We start from the raw sequence: 19,905 nt of genomic DNA, 5'->3' as shown, positions 1-19,905 counted from the left end.
ACAAGGATCATCAAGTCCAACTCCTGGGTCTACACACCACCCAAAAATCAGACCGTATCTTTGAGAGCACTGTACAAACACTTTTTGAACACCAGCAGGCTCGGTGTCATGACCTTGTCCCTGGGGAGCCTGTCCCAGTGCCCGACCACCCTTTCGGTATAGAACCTTTTCCTAACACCCAGCCTGACCCTCCCCTGTCCCAGCTCCATGCCGTTCCCTCGGGTCCTGTCGCTGTCCCCAGAGAGCAGAGCTCAGCGCCTGCCCCTCCGCTCCCCTCATGAGGGAGCTGCAGGCCGCCATGAGGCCTCCCCTCAGCCTGCTCTGCTCTGGGCTGAGCAAACCAAGGGACCTCAGCTGCTCCCCATACATCCCTTCACCATCTTTGTAGCCCTCTTTTGGACACTCTCTAATGGTTTTACGTCCTTTTTATTCTGTGGCACCCAAAACTGCACACAGTACTCTGGGGGTCCGAGAGACCCATCACTGATGAGTAACTGTGAGACAATTCTGAAAAATGGAAGAGGTTAAACAAGAACATATTCAAAAGAAAGATTCCCATGACACAAAAAGGGTAAAATACTCTCAGAAGGTCAGGGAATAAAAAAGTCAGCAGCAAATCCTGGCAAAAAGAAATGTTCATTGACAACTGGATCCCAGACCAGTTTCAACCTTGTTTCCTATAATTTCTGCAATTAATTTTTAAGTTCAACAAACAAATGAGAAGGCAATGAAACTATAAGCACTTCCGCAAGATGTGAGTTTAGATCACCTTGCACATTGCTCCTTTTTCCAAGAGCTCTATTGTGTAAATCATGGCAGAACTATTCTGTGTATCTCTCAACTTCATGTTCTGCAAGTTCTTTTGCACTTTACAAGGAAACAAAAAAGTAAGGAAAAACAAATCTAAAACTGTAACTCTTTCCATACAATATCTTTACTCACTTGTTTCACATTTTCTGCCAAGAACACAACATAAACACTACAAAATCCCAGCTGCGTTATCACTAGGAAAAAGTCCACAATATACCTGAGGAAGAAAAAATAAACAAACATACATTATACTTAGGATATAAATGATTAATCCATTTCTACCTAATACACAATTACAACTCCTTGTCATACTAGTCATAATGTTAGATTCAAGTATCACATTAATGTAGTGAATACCGGAAAGGTTGTTCTTCTGGCAAAATAAGGTGATTTTGTGTTTTTTGTGGGTTGGTGGTTGTGGTAGTGGCGTGTTTTGTTTTTTTAAGATAACAGTAAATAGGTATGAAAGTTTCTCAAAAAAAAGGTATATCACATTTAAAGTGGCATAAAATGAAATTCAAAGACAGCAATGTGGTACAACTATAAACGATGGACATATATACTCAATGTGCAAATAACTTCTGCTGCAATAATTTAGCACTTTAGCACAGCCATTTTCCACTGAGACCAGAGATGAAATGTCTCACACTGTTAAGTTTCAGCAATTCAAGACAACAAACATTTTCACAGCTAACTGGCTCTATGTGAATGTATCCAAATACACATTCAGACACTGTATCTCTTGGAAAAAAAATCCTGAAGTATGGTTCATACTGTTTTTGAAAAATAATATACATGATAGTGACCTGAAGACACACCATAATGAAACTCTCTCGATAGTCCAACATACAACAGAGAATTGCCCCAGAGAACAATCTTGCTGCAGCACGATGCCTCGGGAAATAGAATTGTCATTTGTGGCTTATAACTCTTTGGAGCATTACAGTATTTTCATTCTACTTCCCCACAAACAAAAATATTTCCCTCTAGTACAGCTCCAGTCCATTCCTACGAAGTCATCAGAAAATATCTTAAAATATTACCTCATCTTTTTCTTATCTGAGACCAAGTGATAGCCACAAACAAATGACACAAGATGCTGTCCTTGAAAATAACAGGGCAAAAATATTCTCTTCATCAAGAGAGGAAAAAAAAAAAACACTTTAAAGTTAACATTGAACAACATCTCAGGTTTTCAGTTTCATCACTATGTAGTCATACTGTAAGCTCCATAAACAGCTATACAGCAACAGATGGCAAAAAACACATAATGGTCTTTTTTAAAAGATGGATAAAGCACTTAAGAGCTACAACAAGCTGTTAATATCTGCAGGTCATTATTGCAAAAATCTAGTAAATATTTCTCCATGATCTGTACTTGGTATTTCAACAAATCAAAGAATGCTTTGTTTCCTTTCAGAAAAAAATAAAGTCATTTGTGTTTGCAGTATCAGTCAGCTTAGAGAGTGAACTCTGATGCAGTGAAATGTGTTTGTAGTAAAAGCTGACAAAAACTTATACTACACAATACAGACTGCACTTCTGGTTATACAACATCTCTTCCTATATTATAGAAGAGAATTATTTTCTTCACAGCTCCTGTAGACCTGAAAATTGAAATTCCTGACAGACACACACACTCCCCAGTCCTTCCCAGCGTCACTAGTTGACCCCAGGAAATATTTTTATGTGGTGCTATTTGTTATTTCAAGCACAGAGAATATACTCTGAAAACTAGTAACATCTTAGTAAAAAGTAAATGTCCTAACCATTCCAAGTGTAGACATCAATTTTAATAATTAACTGCAAAACTAGACCGCAAACTTACCTTCCCCAGGAAGATTTTTTCTGAAGAGTACTCAGAGGCCCCACTTCCATGGCATAACTAACTGTATCACTATACCCCAGTGAGGATTTTTTCAACCTGAAATTAAAGCGCGAAGAAAGAATAGAGTTACTAGAAACGATCAGAGCCTACATCTCTACCTTGAAAATGCTTATACAGGCTTACATGCTTACACAGGCTTATACAGAATCATCTGTGACACCATTCCGCAGCTGCTGAATTTTAGAAGTATAGTTTAGGCTTCTTGGGCTTCCTTCTTGGAGGAAGGACTCTTGGAGGGAAGCACTCTATAAGCATGTAAACCACAATTGCTTCCCACTAATTCAACAGTACTAAATCAGTTCTGGTTTTGTTTTGTTTTGTTTTTTTTTTTTTTTAATAATAGCTTTTCCAGCTACAGGGACACTAACAGCTTCATGTTACTGTTCAGTTCAGCAACTTTATTGCACTTTTAAAGAACTTTTATTGCACTTTTATTGTACGTCTCACTTGAAAGACTACCTAGCATTAATCCGCTCACTATTATCATCTTACCACATTACTTAGCACCACATTTTTTAAGAACCAAGTTGTCACAATCCAAAGAGACAATCACAAAAGACATTAACAGCAATTCTTGGTTGTTTCTGTAGTCCTATAAAGTACTTACAAAGTGGCAATTTATAAACTGAATGCTTTTCAAAGCTATGAAGATTCAAAAGTTATGAAGATATAAAAGGACTTAAGGACTGAAGCTAAGCAGCTAAAACTGCACTGAGAAAGATCTGATTATTTCCCAGTTACGACAGGGAATGGGATATTGGACAATACAAGTTAGACCAACTTATTTTTGTGTAGAACCAGAAAAGAAATATTTTTTCAATGTATTAACATACTGTTACTCAAACCACAGCTATCATTTGTAGCTGCTCCATAAGAACATGTATTCCTTCTTTGAAGTACAAGATTCTGACCTGAAGCAACTGCTACAGCACTGGGTCATTCTGTAGGCCAAAACTCAGAAAAAAAACAATCTCAGCAACAAAATGAGTAGTTCCACATTTACCTCTGACATAGACAGTGGCTGCAACGTACCAAGATGTGCATACAATGAACAGATATAATTCCTATGAACACAAGGCTGATTGGTCCAATCTGGTGTGGAGAAAAAAGGGAGAACAAAGGATATAAGCAACTGAAGTCACATAAACAGATTTTTTCATGAAAACATGGCAGGGAAAAATGTTTACATGCAAAAATTTCATATTTTAGCACATACATAAATTATAGGAATTAAAATTTTATGCAACTTTTTTCCCCTCAGAGGAGGATTCACTACAGATTTCTGCCGCATTCCTTACTTCTAATTGATGGCTCGACTGAAGTTTCTCAAGGGTGATCAAGCAGTAAATAGCAAGTGGACATGAACAACTTCACTCTCAGAGCATCTTCATTAAGATATTTGCCAAAAAATTGTCATGAGAGAAGACCGCACATTTCTAAGCAATGGTTTGGACCATTTCATTGTCATCAACACTGTCATTTTAAAGGCTTCTTTCCATTACATTAGAGCATTTGATGATGTTCAGTATAGTAAAAAAAAAAAACAAAACACCACAATCACTACCCTGACAACTTTTACAATTACGAGTTACAGATAATCTTTTGAATTAAATCATTTGTTTTAGAACAGAAGTTAAACCAAAAGTTTCACAGAAAGTACTTGCTTTTTACATTGTAACTTTCACCCTTAAACTAAACATCCTGTAATAAAGAATTAAATTTATTTAGTCTTAAATTTAAAAATTAATTTAATGAAATTTACATTGCCTTAGGAAATGCTTTGTTTATATCCCTGTATAAACTAGACTGTGCTATATCCTGTTGCCCCAGAAACAAAAGACTGATTTAAGAAGATGACAGTGCATCCTATGACATTATCCAGCTATAGTGATGTCTGGACAAAGATAAAATAAACCCAAAAAAGAATCCCATGAGCCATCATAGGAGTCTGACTGAATCAAAATCTTTCTTTTTTCAGAAAAAAAAAGTTTTCCACAGAAAAATGCTCTGGCTAAGCAAAAATACAAAACATTCTATAAAGTCTCCAGAATGACATAGTTAAAAAAGAAAAAAAGGTTTGGTTGTTTTTGTTTTTTTTAATTTGTCTCAACCTTCAGCAATAACTTCACCAGACTGAAAAGAAAAAATATAACACAATTCAAAGTAGGTAGGTACAACCAGCAGGTATCAAGAATTTAGTTTTTCAGGCTCAGTCACATATCTGTATGTCTTTCTAGATAACATTTCTAATCTAAGAAAAACAATTGCATTCTTACCACAATGCCAGCATTTTTTATTGCAAGTGGAAGACCAAGAAGCCCAGTTCCAATGTTTCCTTTAAGGAGGTGGGTAAGTGTTTGTATAAACCTGATGATAAAAACAGAAAAAGTCCCATTAAAAGCACACCCTCTATAATTCACCAACATACAGGAACAATTTGTGAGCAGTAACTACTTTGAACTGGTCCCGCACATTCAAAGGACATTCTTATTAATCTCTAGATATGAGTTCCATCAAATGGAACGTACAAGTCTGATTGATCTTCATCTCCTTTTCCCAGTTTGTGAAAGGCTACTTTCTGTGCAATTTTATCGTCTTTTTGCCTCAGAAAGTGTCAAAGTTTCATCAATGCTATTTTAGAATCAATAACATTCAAAATAATTACCAGTTACAAAACACAATTCTGACAGCTACAGCTTTAGCCCCCCCCCCCCAAAAAAAAACCAACTCTTTCAAATACAATTGTAACAAATAATCTATTTCCAAAGTCTTCTTAAGTTCCTTTATTAAAAAATAAAATCAATCAAACCCCTTTGTAAACAATGCCTGGATTCTGAGCGACCCAATCACTTTATAAATGGTCGTCACCTTGGAATATTTTACAGCCAGTATATTGTTAAGCTTCCAAAAACCAAAGAACCTACTCAAAATGTGCTGTTTTTTGGTAGACGCATGCAAAGCCCTAAATTAGAACTATGCAAAGCCCTATAAAACCATACCATGGTTGCAAGTAACCCCCCTGAGAGTTCAGTAAACTACTCATGGAAAACAAGTCGGAGGCAAGGAATTTTAACAAGCTGATACTTAGGAGTAATACATACGTAATGCCTTCTTCATTTTCAAGTTGGTAATGCTTCTCAACTGGCAGGATGTCATTTTCATGCTCCTCATCTGAGACTTCGTCTGAATTCTGTTCATCAATTAAAGGCTTCATTACTTCCAAATCTATACAACAGAATTAACACAACTTAGCGTTAGAAACAAATGTACAGTTTAGAAGTAAAAGGTGATTTTGAAATAATTTCCCATTTCATGAGATTTATTTGCATTACCAAATATAAAGCTGATTTAAACACAGTTACAGCACAAGTCTGCACAAGAAATTCTGCCTCGCTTTCCAGGGGCACACATTCACATTATTCAAAACAGGCTGGTTTATGGTCAAACACTAAAGCTTCCCATTAAGGAAAACAACTTTGTATCATCAAAATGTTGATGGCTTAGACCGTTGTGCAAGCTAATACAACGTACAGCCAAACGGAAAAGTCATCCAGTATTAGGAAAAGATGAGATTCATCTTAGGTGCTGTTAGCTGCTTCAATGCTAAGCACTTAGCCTATTACTAGTGGAGAGCAAGGGCACACCCCAGAGCCATCCCATCCTAAAACTGAGAGGTACAACAGAAGATGTCTCCAAACACTGGTGAGAAAACCAAGATAACTGATTTATACTACATGCTTGAGCTGCAATTTCATGAACTTTTTAAAGTAGCGTAAACTGCCACTGCCATCAACAAATGCAGCCTTGCTATCCAGCTAAATAAAAGAGCTAAGCAACAGCAAGCAATGAACAATGGCTTTCAGGCAAACCTTGCAGCTTTTGCAATTTAATGTCGATTAAATTATAACCATTTTTAAATGACTACAGTTCTGTAAAACAAATCTTGCCAAAACCAAAAAGATTACCTGCCTTCTGCAGTACCCATTCATAAAATCGGCTGAATAAATCTCAACCTCTGTGGTTTTCACACACACAAGAAAATCCTATTCTTACGTGATTTTACGCTGTCTAACTTTTTCTACTTATTTTTAAAAATTACTGAGTATTTCTAAGAATGCAACAGCACATCTTACCGATTTACCGCATTAATTACAGAACTCTGAAAACATTAAATAAGCATTAATTATATTAAAACATGCTTCACTTAAGAAAGCAAAAAAAAAAAAAAAAAAAACCCACAGTTTGAGTGAACTTTAAATACCTTAGCCATGCTAAGCTTATCCATTTCATAAGAAAAATAGGGATGCTCACTTCACATGCGTGAAACTTGTAATGCCAATGAGACTGCAGAAGCATTTAAAAGAAAGCAGCAGGTACAATGCTTATTTGGGGACTCTTTATGCTCAATCTAATAAAATTACTACTTATTGTGGAAACAAGATATGTGCACGAAACCTGATCAGAAATGCAGAACACACTGAAAATCGGGTGTTCAACAAATCCTTAAGGTCTTTATGAAACCTTAACGATGTCTAACACAGCAGCAAGGCACTGAATACAATCATAAGCAATAGGAACTTCAAAGAACAACCACAAAACAAGCATTATATATCCTATAAAACAGAAGGCTTATCCAGTAGATAGATCAAAGTATACTAAAGACAGCAACAGGTCATCTGAATTAAGTTTCGATAAAGCTGAAAGCCAATAATGAAAGCACTTGACAAAAGCAAAAGGTGCCCAGTGGAATACAACGTCAGAGGTCAGAGACCCAACTGGCAAGGCCAGTGTAAATCAAGTCTACACTCAGCAATATTCCAGTTATACAAATTGAGGTAGATTAAATGTTTTGACATGGAACAGAACAAACTAAAAGTGTGCAAAGTCTGTGACAACATGAGATTCAACAATATACAGAAGAAATCATCATTAATTTACTTCTCCTGTTTTGACTTACATTTTGTAGCAGTGTTTGCAAAGTTAAGCAATAGTGACAGCGTGTGCAGCAAGTAAGGTTCCTATCTAGGAGTACGATGGACCCAACAGTGTTGAGATAGAATTGCTTTAATTTTCTTCTTCAAATCAAGCACCCCAGAAAGACAGGGAAGACTTCTTCAACTCACAAGCCAGGATCACGAGAACGCTTCGCTACTTTGCTTCTTAGAAGAGATATAACTAAGAATTGGTTGGATAAAACCACAAATGATAAAAGTGTTTGTAAAGCCTTTTTTCCCTTTCTTTCTAGCAGCTCCAGATGGCATCAAACTCTATCATCGCCCCTGGGATCTCCTGCAAGAATTTCTTGCTTTTGATCATCTCTTTGGCCTAGCTGAATACCTGCTTTCATCAAGAAACCTTTGCTGAAACGCTGCCGTCTTGCCACGTCTCTTTTGCCTCTCCCCCTCCACCACCTGCCCGTTTTGGGGGTAGCCTCCCTTGGGACTGCTCCTCCAAGCACTGCAGCAAGGGAGGATGCAAACAGCAGCCCCCCAGTGCTGCCCTGCTACATCACTTTAAAGGTGCCGAACAGCCTGTATCCTGCTCCTATACAATACAATTAAAGCAGATGCCTGGAGGAAATCTAGCAAAACTACTGATGGGGAACACTGCTGCTATTGATCACTGTATAATACCAGGATTTGGGTAGTTCTGGTGCAGGTTCCACGTTTCCTAGGAGGATGTGGCAATGCTGAGGACGTGATTCCACAACCAGCACTGTGGAAAAATGGAGACTGTACACATATTCACGTGCACATGGCTGACTACACAGACAGAAATACAAAAAGCACCAGTCTCATCCCGCTCCCCTCTCTGTCTGACCAGGATGAAGGTCCACTAGTGGGAAATACGCGGTTATTCAACGTGGATCTCTCCAGAATTGGGTTCAGACAGCCTACCCAGCGGCTGCCCCTTCATGCCAGTCTTCCCAGTCATTGGTAACCAAGCACAAAAGCCTCCAAGGCACCTGACCCCCAGGCCTCATAGTCTCTCTCTCAAGGAGTTGTCCTTGACCCCCTGGTTCTCCAGTAACCAGAGCCTGGAGGTGCTTCTCGTACACACGCATCCAAAAGCTGAGCCTCTGAGCCGCTCCCATTGACATCTTGACTGGCTTCACATCTGGATCAGGGCACTGGAGGTTCTCCTGAGACAGCCCTGGGAGGAGGCTGGACAGGGTGTTTGTTCCTCTGAAGTCCACAATCTGGGTTCCCCACCTCTGTTCCTACACTGTTGCTAGATGCTCCTCTTCAAACCAACTTCCATTAACGCTTATTTTCTCAGGAACAACGCTGCCACAATCACCCTTCTTGCGGAAGCACTTCTAGTCGATAGGAAGCTCACCTGAGTTGTAATTAATTAACAGTATTTTTGTACTTTCAGAAGCCCACTCCTTCACAGTAATCCTGAAAGAAACACCTCTGGCAACCAAAAGCTAAATTACATCCACTGTGCCTGCCACGCTATGACAAAGGGATCACCCACGAGTAAGGCAGAAGAGCACAAAGCAATGTTTTCACCTTGGTGTTGAGACAACACAAAACTCTTGGATATCCCCTTGCAGCCAGGAACGCTTCAATCTGCATGAATTATAGTTGTATTTTTAACCTTTGGCCACACACTGTATTGTATGCCAATAAATATATATATATTTATATATACACACACACTTATTACACTCAGGTATTGTCAAGCATCTTTCAAACCCTTGGTGTAAGCAGCTCTGCCTCTTTACCTTCCAGATGCCAGCACGACTTTCAGGACCAGCAGCACAGCTGAATGTCAGTAACTGCTCGGTCAAGGGAGAAAAGTGAATTTCTCTTCTTCCATTCCAGTCTGACACCGAAACTTCAGAGATGAAAACAGAGTTCACCACGTAACTTTCTCTGGGATCCCTCTCAGAAGACTGCAAGTTTTATAAACATCCCGTTTCACTTTTCTCCCAATTTACTATTTTTTCTGGTTGCAAACACAGTTACTAAGAACAGATTTAGACATACGCCAGCGTTCCCCTCATTTTTTAAATGAGAATTTTTCTAAAACAAGCTTTTCCCTCGAAAATTCGTTTGTCCGTGCCTAAAGCAATCTCAGAGTCGATGTTATCGCTATCAAAGCTCTGATAATTGCTTAACTGACTGCTAACTGTGGGCCAGCAACCGCTCCACAGAAACACAAAGAAAAAAGCCTTTGCCTTAAAGAGTTTAGAATCTAATTACCTTCAGTCTAGCTAGGATTTTTTTCTTAACCATCATTAACTTTTTGTGTGATGCAGTTATGTAGCTTACTGAAGGATGGTCCAAAAATAAAGAAAAAAATCCTTGATTTTTTTACATTTTATTTCATCATCTATGTAAAAAAAAAAAAAAAAAGTCATGATTATTTCAGTACATTCCACAAAAACATAGGAAATATCATACAAAATTAGCCCAAAGCAAGATACACATATTTGCAACAACTGGTAATTTAATTCACACCAGGAACATCTTAAAACATTTTTAAAGTACTGCAGAGTAAGATTTCAGTATCAAAATCTTTATCAACAAGCAATACAAGCAATTCCAGAAAAATCCTCAGTTCCTTGGGCCCTGCCAAATTGCCTCCCTGGCAGGTATTAGGTGGTTACGTCCCCCACGATAACCAGGACCTATGAGCAGAAGGCTTCTCCCAGTTGTTTAAAGACAGCTTCATCCACCTCTTCTTCTTCTCTTGGTGGTCTGTAGCAGACACTCGCCCCTCTGTTCCCGTGGCCGAGCTTACCTCTGCTCTTGAGCCTTAAGCTCCTGTGTCCCAGCCACCTTTCTATTCCCCAGGTTTGTCCACAAACCCATCCGTCCCACACCGCAGTTGACTGATATTGACAACAAGCAAAGCTTTTTTAGATGTAAGAATTAATGGAACAGAAGGAAGATATATGCAGGTCATACAAAATATACTGTCTCCTTTTATTTAAATTCACTGTGTTTGTCATGGAAGCCCCAGAAGACCAGGACGACAGATAATCTGTGCAATGGAGGTGCTGACTCTCCAGAATGATTCATCTGTTCTTTGTCTGAGTTACCTTACCTTCACTCAGGACTGGTACTATGGCAGTAACGAGAAGATGAGCATTCTGAAAGAGGCAGGGAGAAAGCTCACACTGTAAAGTTTACACCAATGACCCACTCCAAAACATCAGCCTCTCCCAGCTGATGATCCTGTTCCTGCCTCTCCATCCTTCGCACCACTCAGTTGCCCTCACGTACTTAAATGTTTAAGTCTGTTCATGCACCGCCACCCCCCAATATAGTAATTCTAAGGGGGAAAAAAAAATCTTTGCTATTTGGACCTGCAGGAGGTCTGGCCTCTTTACAGAGCCTGCTGCCTCGGATCAGGGACGTTACCACAAAACTTGTTAGCAAACAACATCCCTTGGACTATTGCCCACTTCTCCTCTTCTGTGTCGGTACCAAGGATGTAGCTACAGGAAGCCTGGGGTCTACCTAGAGATTTTGGAGCCCCGGGAAGATGACTAAAGGGTTCAGGAGCACAGAGAGGGTTTTCCTCAACCCTCCCGGTAATGGGGAGAGACAGGAAATAAACGGGTGAGCCCAGGTCATCAATGCCTGGCTCCAAGCCCAGTGCCTCCACCAGAATTTGGGGTTTTATAATCATGGAAGTCTTCAAGACATCAGGTCTGCTGGGGCCTGAGGGGACCCAGCTGTCTCAACAGGGAAAGGTTTCTTGGCTCGTAACCTGGCAAGACTGATTGAGAGAGCTTGAAACTCGGATAGATGGGGAAGGGGACACTGTTAGGAAAAACGAGGTTAAGCCAAGGGCTGGTGCAGCGCTGCCTGAGGGTGGCAAGGCTAACAGGAGCATTTATGATGCTCCAGGGAGCGCTGAGGGTTCAGGAGCGCATCCAAAATGCTTGTATACCAACACACACAGTATGAGGAATGAATGGGACAAACTGGAAGCTTTGGTCCTTTCCCAGAGCTATGATGCCATTGCTATCAGTGGGACTTGGTGGGATGAGTCCCACAACTGGAGTGCTGTTCAGGAGGGACAGGCAGGGCAGGTGCCATGCTGTCCAAAAAGGAGAGATGTGACCGTACAGCCCCTGTCTTGGGGATGATGCAGGAGAGAGCCTCTGGGGCTGAATTTTCGCTACGGATTATTTTCTCATCATGCTATTTCCTAATCTTTTCATTAAAAGATTTTCCATATTATTGATCTTCAACCATGGACAACTTTGACAACGTTCTTTTTCTCTTGCAGACATTCTCTTCTGGATCCATTAAATTATCTCCAAGTCAAAACAACACAAATACTTCAGGTTTGATTCACAGGATCATACAATATCCCAACTTGGAAGAGATCCACAAGTATCATTAAGTCCAACGCCTGGCTCCATTCAGCACCACCCAAAAATCAGACCCTATGTCTGAGAGCGTTGTCCAAACGCTTCTTGAACTCTCTCGGGCTCAGTGCCATGACCGCTGCCCTGGGGAGCCTGTCCCAGTGCCCAACCACCCTCTTGGTGAAGAACCTTCTCCTAACACCCAGCCTGACCCTCCCCTGTCCCAGCCCCATGCCAGTCCCTAGATTATTTTCACCTTTGTACGCTTCCCTCCAAGACAACATATTTCTCCTCAGCTTCAGAAGTACTATTTTTTTTTCTGAATACTTTTTTTTTTCCTGAATTTGTACCGTATACCCTACAAACGTGTTTAAGATCTGCTCTGTAACTTCTCCCTATGCCTTTTAGTATATGTTGTTCTGTACTTGAGCCTACTTCTCCAGACAATCTGCCATTTCAAGATTCTTTGATGAGATTCAAGACACATCAAACTGCCAAAATTCACAGCTGAATTCTCTAAACTACAGCACACAACCTCATAAGCAAAACAAACGACTGTAAGCATGTGGTCTCAGCATATTAGCTTATTCCAACTTCATAGACTGCTTCGAGTTTGTGCTCCTTCATCACTGCAGGGTCTTCCACAGTACACAATCATCTGAACCCAAAAGGAAGGCAACACTGAAATTAATACAGCCCCCAGATTTTAACTACCTGGGGAAAGAACGTGACCATCCTTTCAGGGAAAACGTGGCGTGTAAACATGTGTAAATACGTTTATCATGGTGACTTCAATATTTATTTCCAAATCCTGTGGAGGTATAAACAACGGGTTTTTTTAGAACCTGTTCTCCCCCATTATTGTGCTATTTTATTCACGTCACTTACGCAACAGAACACCCCAATTTCATAGTCCGTCGCATTCTCAAGAGAAGGCTGTGAACTACTGCTGATAACAGAAGAGATGTGCATCATAAAAAAAAATATATTTACTTTGAAAACCACGTTAAAGTTTTATTTACAAAGCGTCTTGATGCGCAACAAGTTTCACATAAAACTTGAGTCCCAATAGCACGGAACCTGGTTTGCACGGAGAGGTTGCACTTCTGCAGTCACAAGATGCCAAACAAACCAAACTCCTTCTGCATACGTAGCACGTTCTGCTGCACAATACATTACCTACACTCTGCTTTCAGTATACCTCACGCTGAGCTGTCCATCATCACCAAAGAATTATAGAAGATGATATGAAGGAAGGCTTGAATGTCAACAGAAGTTAACAGAATGATGGGGTGTTAGGCATTTTTTTAAACGTGCTTCTTCCAAACACATCCAAACACCAGAAGCCAGCCAACATTCACGTTCCAAGCTGATAAACGTCAGAGCAGTATTCTTATGCAGATTTTCTTTACCTGAAGAATATAGCACCAGCTGTTCTAGAGAAAGGAAGAGATTTCACCTTGAACGCTGAAAATAGATTTATTTGACCACAGAAAGAAGACGATATTCTCCCGAATGTCCCACTAAAAAAAAACGTAAAGCTTTATTAAAATCAAACAAACATCTGTATATGTTTCTTTCCTGCAGATAGTATCTCCTGGTGTTCACTTCATACTATTTGCATTGTGTAACTAATTTGGATATTAGTTTACCACACTGCTGTACTAAACAAAACTTCTTAAATGCTGATTAAACTGGTAATCCTAAAAAGAAGAAGTTCATCTAACGCATCTCAAAAATAAAACTAGGCTTTCCAAAGTTCCACGGCCACTGGTAGCTGGTCACAAGAACAGGAAGATTGCACACAACTAGAGCACAGTAGGAGGCTTTAACTAATTACCCTCTATGACTGGCCTTCCTTTACCAAAGGCGAGACGTTTTAACCCAGTTATTATCCAGACATTTATCAGCCTAAGCACATGCCTGGAAACACAGAATCTTTTCTTAAAAAGAAGTCAAAAGCAACAAATTTGATATTGGCAACGTAGACAACCAAGAAAAATGTTACTATCATTAAATGTCCTTCCCTATACAACAGACATTGAAGTTGTATGTCCTTTATGCATATAGCTCATGGGAAGTCTGGAGAAATTGTGTACAGCCACAAAAATCTCTCACATATATTTACATGTGAGAGGAAAAAAAAAATTAAAAATCCAGAACATACAGGTTAACCTCTGAAAACAAACTCTCGAGTGGAAGAATCAGATTGTAAAGTAAGCACCCACTAAAACATTGTTTGTAAAACTCACAATTAGAACATTAGCACTTTCCAATCTACATCTATTTATGCACATTTACGTATATTTTTTGTCTCATGGGACCCATGCATAACCATGGTAACAGTACACTGAAGTGTCTTCAACCATCCCTTAGCATACCACTCCTGGGCAACAGATACTGAGAGAACTGCAGTAGATCCAGTCAATTATTCATCCACGTTCCCAGAAATAGCTAAAATGAGAACTCTCAACATCTGTTTCTTATCTGTACACCCAAGCTGACAGTTCATGTCCTATTTTAATATAGTAACTCCTCCGAGAATAAATTCCACTAGAAGAGATTTAAAACCCAGGTAACGGCAAGTAACACCAACTCACATTGTGATGATGACATCTATTACAGGTTTCCCTCGAATATTATGTTACGTAAAGCACTCCAACAACATTTGGCTACTGTTCTAGACAATAAAAACGTTCCTGAATTACTTCTTCTTCCCACCATTATTCCTTTATCCCATGGCTAGCACATACCCGGCCCTAAAATATGTGAACCAGTTAACAGTAACAGCAGAGAGACATTATATAAATTTTGAATCATGCAACTTCTAAGCATGGGTTTCGTTTGCTAATAGATTTCAACTGTTGGGTACTGCAGCTGTGTCCCAGCTGCACAATCTGTACTCCCACCGACATCCAGATTTGACGGATTCAACCTTGTGGTCCAGAGCATGCCAGCCAAGAAAGCTTAAGGCTTCTCTGCCCCATAAAGGAGGTACGTACCCACAAAGTAGAAAAGCTAGTGGTTTGCATCCTTGGATCTAGCCTGAAACTTTCTGTTCTGAGAAGTCCACAGCCACGGACAGAAAACCAGCATGGAATACACACACTCACTTAGGTTTCTTCCTAGAAAGGTCCAGTGTGCATAAATAGGGTATGACACTCCAGCCACAAGAGCAGCACAAGCATGCCATACCTGAATCGGAGGTGAGGCTGGCTGACTGCTGTCTCACAAAGCACACACCTTAGCCTACCTTAGGTCCATGCTCCACCAAGCTGTCCCAAATGTATACAAATAGCACTATTAAAGATCCAGTCCAGTTACGGTATTCACCGAAAATTTTGCCCAGAGAAGTTGTCGACCATCCCTGGAGGTGTTCAAGGCCAGGCTGGATGAGGCTTTGGGTAACCTGGTCTGGTGGGAGGTGTCCCTGCCTATGGCAGTGGATATAAATGATCTTTAAGGTCCCCTCCAATCCAAACCATTTTATGATTCCATGATTTGCATCATCTTTCATGATTCACCACAATTCAGAATAAGGCAACTCACTTACATGCATGCTTTTGTTTTTAATTAGCCAAAGCACCAAGTAATTTTCAACCCCATCTCTCCATCACCCCATACAAATCTCTCTTCTCCTTGTGCTACCACAGAATTCTTTTCAGACAAAATACCCCATCCAGACTGTCTTTACCAGTTATTTGAATATCTGTCATTGTTTCTGCTTTCTTCTGTGAACACCCACCTAAGAAGGATGCTAAAAAAGCTCTACGAGAACCACTACTATCAGTGAGGCGACACAAAATGCTTATCTTCTCCATGAATTAGCACTTCAACGTTACACTGACTCCTTATTGCACTGGAGAAATCACTGATCCATTACAAATACGTGTCACGCTACAATCACACAACACTGTACCCTCAAAGACGTCTTGTGGAACTTCAGTCACAAGTCAATTACTCGTTATATAGTGGGGGATTAAATTATAGTGTTTAAATTGTTCTGACCAATATTTCCAGTTTCGTATCTTCAAGTATATTTGACAGCATCTTGCCAACCTTTATGGACATACTGACAAAGAAATTGTTGAACTGTAATTAAACGTACTTACTTCTAAAGCTGGCTATAGCATACTCAAGTAACCCTTTGGTTGGAAAGCTCTGCAAGCAAATTAATTTTCACTGAGAACTTCAGCTTTTCTGTACTGCTCAAGCAATTAGCATTTCAAAAATTATCTGAACCTATTATCACCACAAGAGACAGAACTAAGCTTGGTCATTTCGGGCTGAAACGGAGACAAAACGATGAAGCAGTTTGCCACAGCTGCCTCACAAGTTAAAGACAAAGGAAATACTAAAAACAGTCAAATACAATCTGCCATTGTTCCTTCTGAGAAGGTCACCTCCTAAGCAAATTCCTATCTAAAACCTGTTTTCCAAATCCAATTTAACAATTTGTTTTCTTTTTTTCCTTGAGGGCTTTTGAAGTCAGTACGATCTTACAAAGAACTGGATTTGACGTATAAGTATAAAGTGCTTGGGGGACAGGATATAGCTTATCATCACTTACACCAGCTGGTTTTGCTCCGTTTATGGGAGAAGGAAGACAGATCTTGCTGGAGCAGCACTTTCAACGTGCAAAATGCTTTGCTAAAGCATTAATCAAAGGGGGGCTTGTAGATAATTCAGTTAGTCACAGCTTCTACACAAGAACATGCTAACACGGCCAGAAACACGGCAGAAGATTCAGTCCCGTGAAAGATTTATTACCTCTCTCTGTAAGAGGGATACAGACCCAATTTAATTTGCTGTTGCCTTGATCGCTGCACAGAAGTGAAAATTAGACCCACTTAATCTTTATACTAGCCCCAACAGGGTTTTATGCTGGTATTTTCTCGCAGGGTAGAGTGCCATACTCATAACTTACAAGCATGCCTACAGGTGCTGTCACCTAACCAAACCTGCAGGCTTCTCCTACGGGACAAGATTCATGACTGTCTCTGAGCAGCTGATGCCCTGCAGTGAGCTCCCCTGGTCTTTAACACAGAAAACACACCCACATCAGGCAACAGCCACCATTGCGACAAGCACTTGGCTTGCTCAGCAACTTGGTTCAGTTTACAGGTGGTAAATTTATCATCTTAAAGCTGTGGAAGAGCTCTTCGATTCAGCAGTCTGAACCGAGGCTCTAAAAATTTAGTTCCAAAGAAACACTCGTTATTTCCAGAATCTGCAGCTGGTTCAGTAAGCAACTCACAATACAACCTTCAGTTAATCCTTTAACCACAAATACCACTCCCCAAACTTCAGCCTATGAAGAACCTTCACAACACTTTTTGCAGAAGCCAAACTATAAAGTACTCTCCAAACAATGGACTCCCATGGGATGTACCCAGTTACTCAGTCATGTGCTCCCACAACGGACGCAGGAACTCCTGATCAACATGAAGTGACAGTGAACACAAGTGGCAGGGGCAGGACTGCCTGGATTGGATGTATTTTGAGTCTATTTCTAGTTCAAGGGGCAGCTAACAGATAATCCCATTCAACCACACACAAATCATCTCCCTCTTATTTTCCACAACTCTAACTCCTACTGGATGCAAGAGAAATAAAAAAATAAAAATAAAATAAATGCATTTTCCAGAATGAAAATTAAAAAGGAAACCTCATCTGTTTTAAAATAAATGTTTTTTTTTTTAGTTGCTATAAAGTACCACTAGATATATTTTCCAGAAGAATACTGTTTCACATTACCTTTCGTTGGCTTTGTTTGTTTGCCATGAACTCTAAAGCTATTGCAATGTTTTATTATGGCAGACTGCAATGTAATAAAGTCAATTTATCCAACTTTATGATAGCATTTGTTTATGACTAAAAGTTATCAACATTAATAAATGTTGAGAAGTCAATAATGTCACTCAGTAAGCAGGAAGAACTGTCTGCTTTTGCATCATAACCCCCCAAATCCAGAAGACTAATAGAACAAGACACTTGAATTATAAAACCAAAGGTCTTCCTAGCTTATTATACTCTCTTCTCTCTCAGAGAAACATTTCTACCCCAACCAACAATGGATCATTTATGTGGGAAAAGATTAGTCTTAAATAATCCACTGTCCTGTCCAGAACAAACTACACATTTCTACATGATTAACACACTGCCAATTGCTAATTGACAGTCTGATTGATAGCGTGTTCACTGATAGTTTATCAGTAGGAACTTAAATTAAGTCGTCAATACGACAGAACCATGTAAAAAGCTTCTGAAATCTTATCAGGTCTTTATCTCCACTTTTAAACAGGTAATCCTGTAAAATAAAAATAATCTGGTTCTAGGTATTCCACGACCTCCGGCAGGTCTGTGAACCTGAGCAGCTGACAGGGAAGCTAAAATTTCCTCCTTTCACTTTAGTCCCTAGGTAGCAATCGCTCGCTGCAAGATGGACCAGCCTGAGGGAACATAAAATCTGGTCAGCCTCCTGCTTCCACCAGCAGCCCTGGACGGGAAGAACTCTTCGGAGACAGATCAAGAAGTAAAAAAAGATCAAAGAAGTAAAATCTTTCTCAAATAAAGAGGTGAACATACAGGTACCCACGCACACTGAGAGTAGGTCTGAGGAGCAATCTGCAAGAAATACAGCTAAAATATCCACACACGGACACACGAGACACGGAGTTTGTCATGAAAAATTAAAGCAGTGAACGGAAAGGGTTTCCAGAAACTTTTAGCCAAGATCATAACCTCTTAACGAACTCCAAAACCATCTGGGGGAGCCTTGGGGGGGGGAGTCGGGCTTTGTGGGGGGAGGCTTTGGTGGGGGGCAGGCTTTGGGAACGGGGTCTTTAGGGCAGGGGAGGCTCTGGGGGTCTTCACACCCCTGCAGTGATTCCCAATCCCTTCGCCTGCTCCCCTAACACCCCCGCAGGCTCCTTCCCACCGGCTCAGCCCGGCTGTTGGCTGCGGGAACCGAGCCCCCAAAGCCCCTTGAGCCCCCAAAGCCCCCCGAACCCCCCATCCCCGCTCCCCTCCCCTCAGCCCCTTCCCACACCCAGCAGCGACGCCCCCCCGCCGCGGGTGGGATGGTTCGACCCGCCCGCCCCGCCGCCCCGAGCGCAGCCCCCCGCGGGCCGAACCATTCCGCCTCCGGGGGGAGGGAGGAGGAAAGCGGCCGGCGGCTCCTCGCAGCCCTCCCCGCTCCGTCCCGCGGCCCGCTGCCGCCCCGCTGCCCCGAGGCTGGCCCTGTCGGCGGGCGGCGCGGCGCGGCTCACCCAGCTCCTCCTTGCCGGCGGCGTCCATCTCCGTGCCGGCCTCCTCTCCTTCCGTCACGGTGGAGCCGGCCGGCGCCCACAGCCGCTGCGCATGCGCCTGGCAAGCGGGGGCGAGCCGCAGAGAGCCGGCGGAAGGGAGAGAGCTGAGGGAGGGAGAGAGGGGATGGCGCCTCCTCAGCCCGGAGCTTGTGTCTGTGCCCCAACACAACACCAGTCACAGAATCACACAATGGCCGAGGTTGGAAGGGACCTCTGGAGATCACCCAGTCCGACGCCCTGCCGAGCAGGATCACCTAGAGCACATTGCGCAGGATGGCATCCAGGCGGGTTTGGGATATCTCCAGAGGAGGAGACTCCACAACCTCTCTGGGCAGCCCGTCCCAGTCCTTTATCACCCTCACAGTACAGAAGTGCCCCCTCATACTGAGCCAGAACCTCCCGTGCTTCAGGTTGTACCTGTTGCCACTCATCCTGTCACTGGGCACAACTGAAAAGAGACCGGCTCCATCCCCTCGACACCCTCCCCTCAGATATTTATATACATTGATGAGGTCCTGTCACTGAGCGCCCTGCTAAGCTCCTGCCCTTTCAAATACCCGAGT

The 19,905-nt window shown here is 41.4% G+C and overlaps 1 protein-coding gene across 3 annotated transcripts in view; it reads right to left on the bottom strand.

The window, feature by feature from the left end:
* The window catches only part of SLC36A4 (solute carrier family 36 member 4), an 85,875-nt gene extending 66,367 nt beyond the window's left edge, over positions 1-19,508 (bottom strand). The window contains exons 1-6 of one of the 3 annotated variants that reach the window (XM_040544260.1): positions 19,304-19,508; positions 5,800-5,923; positions 4,975-5,065; positions 3,702-3,790; positions 2,639-2,734; positions 943-1,027 (exon numbers count right to left, since the gene is read on the bottom strand). In XM_040544260.1, the coding sequence (XP_040400194.1) occupies positions 943-1,027; positions 2,639-2,734; positions 3,702-3,790; positions 4,975-5,065; positions 5,800-5,923; positions 19,304-19,331 (513 nt within the window). In that variant the 5' untranslated portion in view covers positions 19,332-19,508. Of the gene's footprint in view, positions 1-942; positions 1,028-2,638; positions 2,735-3,701; positions 3,791-3,996; positions 4,187-4,974; positions 5,066-5,799; positions 5,924-7,655; positions 7,975-19,303 lie in introns of those variants that run through there. The other 2 variants (XM_040544261.1, XM_040544262.1) reach the window with 2 other exon arrangements.
* Between the last annotated feature and the right edge of the window lie 397 nt (positions 19,509-19,905).

The sequence above is a fragment of the Cygnus olor genome, chromosome 1, assembly GCF_009769625.2.
Source record: "Cygnus olor isolate bCygOlo1 chromosome 1, bCygOlo1.pri.v2, whole genome shotgun sequence".
Taxonomy (NCBI): Eukaryota; Metazoa; Chordata; class Aves; order Anseriformes; family Anatidae; genus Cygnus; species Cygnus olor.
The sequence above is the reverse complement of the archived record's forward strand: the minus strand, read 5'-3'. Positions and strand labels throughout refer to the sequence as shown.